General features: G+C 35.6%; 1 protein-coding gene across 1 annotated transcript; it reads right to left on the minus strand.

The window, feature by feature from the left end:
- Positions 1-814: 814 nt before the first annotated feature.
- Positions 815-3,284, minus strand: HELRODRAFT_164814 (hypothetical protein; the record flags this gene model as incomplete). The annotated part of the gene is made up of 4 exons (XM_009030774.1): positions 815-930; positions 2,712-2,751; positions 2,820-2,951; positions 3,270-3,284. 4 exons carry the CDS (start codon positions 3,282-3,284, stop codon positions 815-817), a joined length of 303 nt encoding a protein of 100 aa, XP_009029022.1.
- Between the last annotated feature and the right edge of the window lie 7,622 nt (positions 3,285-10,906).

The following is a 10,906-nucleotide window of genomic DNA, read 5'->3' on the forward strand; positions in this document are numbered from 1 at the left end:
TGAGAATTTTCTCAATGCATTTTTTGTTAGATTCATGGACACATATTTATATATAAATATATATATATATATATATGCTGCATAGATATATATGTATATATTCATGGTTAAATTATTTTTTACTTTTTTTTTTAATTGTTGGCGTGTTTTTTGTTTTGATGATGCGTTATAATTGATTTTTTTTTTTTTAGTTTGCTCTTCTTTATTTGTTTCTTCTCCACTCATTCAAATTAAAATTTTTCAAATTTCTAACTTACATCAAAGAAGTTGGTTTGATTGATTGATTGATTGATTAATGATACGTGATTGGTTGGCTTGTTTTTTTTATCCCTTATTTGATTCCACACTGTTTAATGATTTGAACGTCATTCCACATCTATTCCTCGTTCATTTCGCCAACGGATCATCACCATCTCACAGCTCCTTCTTTCTTTGTTGATGGTTTTTTCTTTTCGTTTCTCATATCATTTTATTTTCGTTGAGTTTTTACTTTTTATTTAGTTTTTTTATGTTTATGATTTGTTTCGTAAGTTTTTTATTTTGTTTGGTTTGTTTTTACCAATTCTAGATTTGGCTACAGTATTAGTTAATATTCATTTTGTTTATTTGTTTATCTAGCTATTTATTTGTTTGTTTGTTTATTTATTTATTCTCATTTCTATTTATTTATCTATATATTCTCTTGTTTTGTATGTTTAACATCTTACGGTTTTTTTAGCTTATGAATGAATTTGGGTGTCATATCAACACACTAAAGATATCTTTACGTACTAATGGTTCGTCATTTGTTCAGTTGAAATTTCTTCATATACTTTCATTTCTTGGTGAGGATGTTTATTTTCATCATCTCGTCATCATCCTTCGGTTTTACCCTTTCTGTCTTTTTAGTTTGATCATTTCTACGAAATAAGTTGTTACTTGGAAATATGCCTACGTGTATGTGTGTACTTGTGTGTGTGTACTTTTGTGTGCGTGTGTGTGGTGCCTTATTTTTCATGCATGCCTTAAGTCATATACAGTCATTCTATCAATTTTCTATGTAATTTTTCAACATTCATACCTTAGGAGATAGTGACTTTTTACTTTTGGGTAATTCAATTAAGTTAATTTAATTATGTTAGTTTAACTATGTTAATTTAACTATGTTAATTTAATTATGCTAATTTAGTGCAGTTGTTTTTCGCACCTCAGCCATTATAATTTAAGTGCCCCATGGCAAGGCATACGTCAGGTAATGTAAATGTAGATAATAACAACAACAACAACACACGTTTAGACGACATTTTTTCCGAGATCGGGGGCCGTTTGGCTACTTATGATGAAACCGAAATACCCCTCGACGCCATTCTCATCTGTCACTCGCCTCAGTATCACGCAACCCCGCTTTCACTCTGTCCTTTTCGCGGACGACCCCTTCCTATCACTCCTTCAACCTCGAACTGCATTGCTTCATTGCTTGCCTAATCCCGACCCTTTCATCTCTTCTCAACACATGTCCATACCACCGCAATCTCGATCTCCTTACCAATGTCACAATGTCCTCATTCAGTCCCATCATCGACATCAGCTCTGTACTACTCCTATCTTTCACTTTAACCCCACACATCATCCTCACCATAGCTTTTTCAGCCCTCTGCAGTACACTTTCCTCCTCTCTCCTCAAAACCCAAGTTTCACCACCATATACCATCGCTGCTTTCACGCATGCTTTATATACCCTCCCTTTCATCTTCACTGACCATTTCTTTCCACACATTACCCCACCCAGTTTCCTAAATTTCATCCACCCACACGAACTCTAGCCGTAACAGTGCTCAAACATCTTCTATCCGCGTTCAGCTCATCCCCTAAATAAACAAAGCTTCCACTCTTTCAATACCACCACTCAACCCCGTCCTTGCGTCCGTCCTGTTAATCACACCATGAACACATTTCTTACATTTGAACGTGCCTTCCACCTTTTTCAGTGCCCCCCTCACACCACTACACCTCTTATGCACCCACTTCTGACATCCTATACACAATACCGAGTTAGCCTTCACTCTCCTGTCACATACCCCACAGGGGTCTATTTTACTTATCACTCACTCCCCACCCTCCTCACTCACCATTACCTTCGTCTTACCAATATTAACTTTTAACTTTTTCTTTTCGACAACACTTTTCCATCTGTCAAATTTTAACTGCAATTCTTCCATGCTATCAGCCATCAAGACTAAATCATCTGCATACAAAATCTCAAATAACAACCCCTCAAATAAATTTCCACACACAACATCCATCACAATTGCAAACAAAAACGGTGATAACACTGATCCTTGAGGCACTTCTACCTTAACACTAAAAGCGTCCGACATCCCCCTTCCGACCCTCACCTTTGTCTTCGCCCCTTCATACAGCTGCATCACAGCTTTAACAAGTCTCTCATTCACTCCTTTCTTCCTCAACGCCCATTCAATGACCTTTCTCGGTACTCGATCAAAAGCCTTTTCTAGATCCACAAAACACATGTACAACTAATGTAAATGCAGATGGCTTTACATTACGAAGTTAGCGTTAACATGGCACAATTAGATGTTTAGTCCTTGCCATACACAATCGTTATTAACCTAATCAGTTAATGACGACTCGCCTTAATGTTAATTTAATATTAATGTTTAATGCCCTTGTATGTATATTTTCGGTTTTTGTTTTTAAAATTTTCTACTAACTCCAGGTCTTATGTGCCCTCAAATACTGACCGTAACACCGCTGACGTAGTTCGCACGTTATGTGGTATAATTAATGGTTGAATACTTCTATCATGAATGAAGCCTAACCTTTATGTGTTTCATCATGTAGATATGAAATGGCGTCTTCAATGAGGTCTTCAATCTTTCTTTATTGTTCTTTATTTCGAGTGTGTTGGACTGACAGTGCAGTTCTTCACGAGTGCTAATGTTAATATTTAGCTATTGTGGTTAATAATCAGTGATTTGTTTGCGGTTTGTTGTTAATGTTATCTGTCTGGTTTTCCATGATTTCTGTAATTAATCGTGTTCTCAAAATTTTTTTTGTTACAATTATTTTTATAATTACTTATTTAGTAGTAAATGAACTTTTATAAGCCTGATTGTAATGCTCTAGCCAAGGTGGGATGAAGGTATAAGTTCCATCTGTATCTCGTTTTGTATCTATCAGGCATGGACATTCGAACAAATAAATGACTAGGTCCTAGAGGTAGGGGGTGAAAATTGAAAAATGTCGAGGTCATACTTTTAAGTTCTAACTAGTTTTGAGTACATTTCTGATCTGTACAATGACATTCATTTATAGTAACGTCATGACGTTAACTTTTCGTACTGTCATATGACATCATCTTCTCATTGTGTCATAATTTCATAATGATGTCATAATAGTAACCAATATTATGTGATATTTATAATTTTACGTCATCTTGTTATTGGCTTGATGCGTTCTATGTTCAGTATTTTTATATTTCTATGTTGGTGATTTGTTGTGGCTGGCTATACGATGGCTTGCCTTGATATATTTCGTATTGTACTACTTTTGTGTTATTAAATTAAAATTTTTTTTTTCTTAGATTTTGAAATGGTGTCCGTCGTGATGTTCGGACAGTTATATAAGATTGTACGTGTGATGTGATTTCAGTGAAATTAGCTTAAATTTACCCAGCCAGTGTGGGTGGGTTAGGATTATTATGTTGGCTGGTTGTCGTAGTTTGCCTCTCTTTGCCTCTGTTGTTGATGCTTTTCTGTTGTTTTCCTCTTTTGTTCACTCACCGTTTGGTTTGTTAATGTTTGTTAGTTTGTTTGGTTTTTTGCTCTTGGCACTTTTAAACGTTTTTATTATTTATTTTTAATTTTTGGGTTTTTTTTGTTTTTATGGTTTATATTTTGTTATTTGGGAATAATATGATGGCTGTCTGTGTGTGTGTGTGTGTGTGTGTGTGTGTGTGTGTGTGTGTGTGTGTGTGGTACCGTTGTTGGAAGAGGACTTGTGTGGTTGGTTGATGCCTGAAAAATGTTTATTGGTGGCTGGTGCAAGTGAGATGAACTCAATAATTAGGTCTGATAGTTGCAGATACAACAAGTGTTGGTGGTACTGGTGATAATGATGATAGTGGTGATGATGATGAGCATGATGTTTTTTGATCATGATTAATCCGTACATGAGGTCGATGATAATGATTATGTTGGGGTGATGATAATAGTCTTCATGATGGTGATGATGATGTTAAAAGTAGATGTCAAAGACGACAGCGTCAATTTATTTAACAAGCTAATCATCGCAGCGTGTGTATTGGAGGTCTTTTCTATTCTCCACCACAATTCATCTTTTGCTCCATTGTTCCATCCATTTGACGCACGCACACACATACATTGTTTATTTATACACACACATATATATATATCACACGTACATTTATGTATGTATGTATGTATGCGTATGTTTATGTATGTTCCGCAGCTAGTATGGAGTAGTTGCTACATTTATTCTACGTTCATATCCGCTCGACGCTTGAATGCTTGTTTCCAAAATGTTCAGAATGTATTAATTATATATTGTATTATTTTGAGCCAGTTTTTCTTGGCCAGCCATGTCTCAATTGTGTCCAAGTTGTTTCAACCGATGTTTGTTAGCGTTTGTGGGACGCATGTATGAAGCTGGTTTTATTTTGTAATTATTGCATGTCCACAGTCCTCCGTTGTACATTCGCATCGTTATTCATCATGGTGACTTTTCAGAATATATTTTCCGCGAAACATCCTTCGTTCAGTTGCCTGATTGAAGAATGTTTTGATCGTGATGCAGCATTCGAAATGTGACTTAAATGAGCCGTGCTTCTTGTACGTACATAAATTGAATATACATATGTTACTATGCATTTTTTTTACAAATATCACTGCATGGCAGGCATTGTTCAGTTTAAAACTTAATAGCAAATCGAATAATGCCTGCATGCTCTGATATTTTTAAACAACTTCATACCAGATAGCTTCAACCCAAGTACATATGTTGCTATGCATTTTCGCGTTCTAGATGGCGGCAGCCATCTACACTTTTTTGGCGCTCATATCCGCTCGACAATTGTATGCCGGTCTTCAAAAAGATTATATTTGGTTTTATTTTTTATTGAACAGTAATGTTTATGAACATCTCAAAATTATTACATTTCTTACGAGTTCATCTTTATACTAATATTCTTCTTAGTCAGGCTGTTTATATACATCGTGTTTGTTGTTGGGCCGCAGTCATATGTAGCTTACTTCAGAAATTTACAGCCTACAGAGTTTAACTGCAGCCTACAGAGTGTAGCTGCAAGTCACGTACGGTGTATTTAAGACTCTGCAACTTAGTGTGAAAATTGATCGAATATTTAACAGGGTTTGTGTGGTTAGTTGGGTGTCGAAAGGACTGTTCAATTTTTGAAACGAGAAACAAAATGTTATAAAAGATCACATAATACGAGTTTTTGTGTCCGTTATTTTGTGTTAAAATGTTATTGATTATTTTCTTGGTAAATTTATGAGTGGCATTGAGACAGCGATCCGGTCCGTTATGGTTGTCTTAAATGTCATTGTCGTAATGCCTTACAATGTGTATAAAATACATTATTATGTGCACTACGATGGGTCTTATTTAAGTTCGTTTCGTGCCTTTAAATTACATTACCAAGCTAACAGCATATGTTATATCTTCGTGGTTTGCCATCGAGTAAGGATTATATTGTCTTGTGTCATGTGCATTAAATGTTTGCTTGTGTTTTATCACAATTACATCACATTCATTACAATACGATAATACCACGCATACGTGTGTTGGTTATTTCTGATGTTTTAGTATTTAACTAGAAACTCATTAGTCTAATTATTATACCAATTAAAATGTTAGAGTTATTCACCCCATGTGTTGTCGTAATATATCAACATAGTTCATCCACTAGTATACAGTATATGTAGGTGCCTATAGAATATAAAAACCACGCACATGTTGTACTTGGTTAGTATGCCACCTTATTTGCTGGATGGCGTGCTGGCTTTCCATTCACCTTTCATGCCTAATCAGTGCCTTGTTCGCCGTTGGAAATCTTTTTGTACTGGAGTTAGTATACACACACATGTATATATTTATGTGTGTGTGTATATATATATATGTGTGTGTGTGCGCGGTGTGTGTGTGTGTAAGTTTATAGACTATTACGCAACTGTTAAGTATAGGAAATTAAGTAAGGAGGGATTGTTGGAAACGCATTTGAAGGAAGTTCGGTTACGTAACTCCAACACTTATCACTCCTAACTATATTCAAACTACCTTTTCTTCACAAAACTTCATCGTAATTGTGCGTACAGATGAGATGGGAACGTAGAATAACTTTTATTTTATTCTTTAAAAATCAGGATCTGACAGACGCAGAAATTGTTAGAGCATGCAAGGCAGTAGTACATACTTTAATTAATTTTAATTAGAATGATTCTATAATGCGTTTGTAGCTTTGTTGAAAAACAGAAATTGGATACTGTTAACTGTAATGCTATGGAAACTTTCAGTTACTTCTATTTTTAAATGGGCTTTCGACATTTCAAGAACTAGGATTAAAATCATTCTTCAATCCAAAAAAAAGTAATTTAATTTTATAACGTTATGAAGTTATAATAATATGAAATGTGAATCGGTTAGGAGATTTTTAATGGAGAAAAAGTTTCTCCATTTGCGAACGAAGAACGCTCACAATCTTCCAACCGATGATGGAGACGTTCGTTAATTAAATTTTAACATGTACGTATTAAACCTCAATGCGTTCGTTCCACTGCTTTTGTATTTTACAGATATATGCAATATGAATGTAAATATAATGTGCATGTTTAAACACGCGTGTGTGTGTATTTTGAAAGATATAATTATGTGTGTGTGTTTGTTTGTTGTGTGTGTCTGTGTGTAATGTATAGAGTTCGTCGTACGAGTACCGTCCTTAATTTAATTTCCGTCCGCCCACGTGATCGTTAAACTGACAAATGGGAGAATTTCGTGAAATTGTGAACTTTGTAAAATTTTCAACGGCTCTGTGTGTTTTTTTCTTTGAAACAATTTTTGCAATGAGCACTGAGCTGATGGATTTCACATTCTAGTTGGTTTCATTTTTCTTGTTACACATCGCGTGTTTGTTTATTTTATGGTTTTCCATTCCACCTTGCATTCTTCGTTATGATCGCCTTTTTATGATGTATCCATGTCTCTTTTTGGACATAAATTTTCTTATTTATGTGATTTTTGTTACACTTTTACGATCTTCTTGGAAAAACGTTATTTAAACATTGTTCGGAATTAAATGCTTATTTAATTACTCTTCGTTTGTTTACTTGCTTTGCAAAGTCTAGCAAAATGTTCACGATTGTTCATCTTTGTCAGTTTTTATTTTGTTCGTTTGTTTATTCGTTCGTTCGTTCATTGCATGGTCAGTGAAATATACTTAATTGTCCACCTCCTTGCACATGAATCTCCACATGCAATTAGTGTTCAGTTGATGTGTGTGTGACTGTATTTGTTTGCTTGTGTACGTGTGCGTACATGTGCGCACGTACAGGTGTGTGTGTGCGTGTGTGTGTGTGTTTGACTTTGGATGTGTGCTTTGGTGTTTTTGCGTTCTTGTATGTTTGTTTCTTGGAGTGAGTTTGTATTTGCATATGTTTGTATATATTTGCGTAAGTATGTGTGTGTACATATGTGTGTGTGTGTGTGTTGTGGTGTGTGTGTACGTGTGTGATGAGTCGTTCATGAAGAAGACGACAACTTGGCTCAGCGCGCACTGACGCTGCAAGAAGTTAATAATAAAGAGAGAGTTGTCACCCGCCAGAGCGTCACATAATCATGCCTGCCAGCGTTCTAATCAGAGCCTTCAATTTTCTTCCACTCAAGGAGAGCAAATTATTTTTGTGAAAAATTATTTTTCCAATTTAAAAATAAACTCTCTGGTGAAATTCGGACTGGTTTTGAGTGTTCGATTGGCGATATAAAAATTAATTTCGCCATGCTGCTTTCATTTTTTTTATTTATTTTTCAGACATAATTTCCATTTTTTTGAAATATCTTTTTATGACCATCCAAACGCCATCTAAATCAGAAAAAAACATCAGCTATATACCTCTATGTGGATGTTTTCCATGCTGTATGTCATATTTTGTGGCCGATAGCGAAATCGTGAAGTTGAAAAAGTTAAACGATTTGATATATTTTACTGTGATTGGCTCTATTAGATAACTCTGAATAATAACTTAGATCTAAAACAAATTCTATGTAACTCTGGACCTTTCTCAGAAATTAAAATGAATGTTTCTTAAAAGTAACAAAACCATTATTTTCAAGAATAAGATGAACAAACACTTCATAACTTAAAATGAAGTGTCGACAAATTAAACAAAAAAAAAAATAAAATGAAGTCGTTTACACGTTTAACACGCAGAAGAATAAATTTGATACTTTTGAGCTTCGTGACCATAAATTTGACATTCGTCGTCATCATCATCATCCTCGTCATCATCCTCGTCATCATCCTCGTCATCATCCTCGTCATCATCCTCGTCATCATCCTCGTCATCATCATCGTCATCATCCTCGTCATCATCCTCGTCATCATCCTCGTCATCATCCTCGTCATCATCGTTATTATCATTGAAACTATCACCATCGTTGGATCTCAGTTTTTTGTTTGGCGAAACTTAACTTCATGTTGGGGGTAGGGCAGGCCTTCGAAATTTTGAGAAGTAGGGCAGTATAAACCTCCAGAGCAATAATTGGTCGAAAGTCTTCTCTCTCAAGTGTTTGCTCAAATTAATTTTTTGCACGTGAGTCTAAACTTTATCACTCCTCTCTTGTACCAGCACCATCCAACATCCAATTTGTCACTCCACTCTTTTTTGAAGAATAATAATGGAAATAATAATAATAAAATTAAAATAAATATAAAAATAAAATAAGAAAAAATAAGAAAATTAATTAACCCATTGGGTAAACAGTTCCATAAATTTCTCTGCAACTAACAAATCAACCCTGCCAAACTAATTCTGCACACCAGAGCACATCAAACCATCCGCATCATTTTTGATAGCATGCCATGAGTGCATTCAAGTTATGCATTTTGAATAAACAAACAAACAAACATAGAAACAATTGTGGTGTCATTTTTTACTGTTCACACAACAGAACACCATGGCAGAAGTTCACAGATGAATAAACATCGTCTCAATAGGTAAATATTATTTCAGTGCTAACTTCATAATGAGCTCTAATGAGCGTGTCTAAATTAAATCCCTCCCTAACTATTTATGATGGAGTGTTGATGGTCTCTCTCCCTCTTTCTCTTTCTCTTTCTCTCTCTCTCTCTCTCTCTCTCTCTCTCTCTCTCTCTCTCTCTATCTATCTATCTATTTCTCTATCTCTGTGTGTGTGTATGTAGTGATGATTCTCTCTCTCCTCTCTCTCTCTCTCTTTTCTCTGTGTATGTGCATATGTGTATTTAGTGATTTTTTATTTGTGTTTGAGGGTTTGCCCAAGTGTGGTTATCTTTTTTTAGCATCATTGATGTTTGTCCCTCGTGCTTGCAAACTTTGTTGGCTGTGACTTCATGTATTGCAAACAAAACCAAAGTTTCATCATCGGGACTTCAGCAGCAATAAAAACCACACCAGTATTTAAAGCTGCCTGGCGTTTGCTGCACCATCGACAACAACAACGTTATCACTTACACCAAATACCAACAGTTTCATCATTATATCAAAACATCGCTTCAATTTGTCAAAAAGAACAGTTAAAAATAAAAAGAAGCAGTTGAAGTAGCGATGGAAGCGACAAATAAGAAGATAGCATTTTGACGGGCCACATAGTTTGATCAAACACAAACGCGACACGAACGAACAGTCGGTTCATCATTGTTTCGTTTGTTTGGTTTGCCATGTTTGAGCTGAGCTTGTTTGTTTTGTTATGTTAGCAGCTTGTTTGTATGTCAAGAGGTCACAAGAGGGATTCATTCAGAATGTGTCAACTTGTGTGAGCAAACACTCACTCACACAGACACATCCGCACGCGCGCACACACATACAACACTCACATACAAACACACACACTCCCACACACAAACACATATAGACATATACACAAGCACGAACAAACAGACACACATGACACGCAGGACCAAATTTAAACTTTCATGACAACGGAATGAACGCGGATTTTAAGATGTTTAACCAGAGATGGATGATCACACAAGCAAACTCAAACAGGAACATCCTCAATCATATAACTGCACACGCACACATACACACACACACGCGCACACATACACATATACACAAACACACTTGCACAAACATACATACACGCACATACAGAACGCAAATAAATATGTTAACACTTAATACAAAGAGACAAACAAATACACACATACTTCCATGTATACAGTTAGTCACACACATACAAACTCACACACACATACATACACACGCACACACATACACACACACGAATAAACTCCCTAGTGCTAATATGTTGAATGCACGATACTTTTAGTTTCAATGTTTTAGGTATGTTTTTGGTATTGTTGCTGCGATTGTTGTTAAGTACAACAACGTACAAAAACAACAGCAACAACAAAACCAAATTGCAACAATACAACATTAACAACAACATCAACAACAACAACATCAACAACAACAACAAAGACAACAACATTAACAACAACATCAAATTGAAACATCGTCATCATCATCGTCATCATCGTTATCCCACCGTCATCCCACCGACACAAAATCACATCGACACAACAAAAACACCGACACAACAACACAGATAAACAACACCCAAAATCACACACACACACACACACACACACACACACACACACAACACACAC

Source organism: Helobdella robusta (genome assembly GCF_000326865.2).
Source record: "Helobdella robusta unplaced genomic scaffold HELROscaffold_7, whole genome shotgun sequence".
Lineage (NCBI taxonomy): Eukaryota > Metazoa > Annelida > Clitellata > Rhynchobdellida > Glossiphoniidae > Helobdella > Helobdella robusta.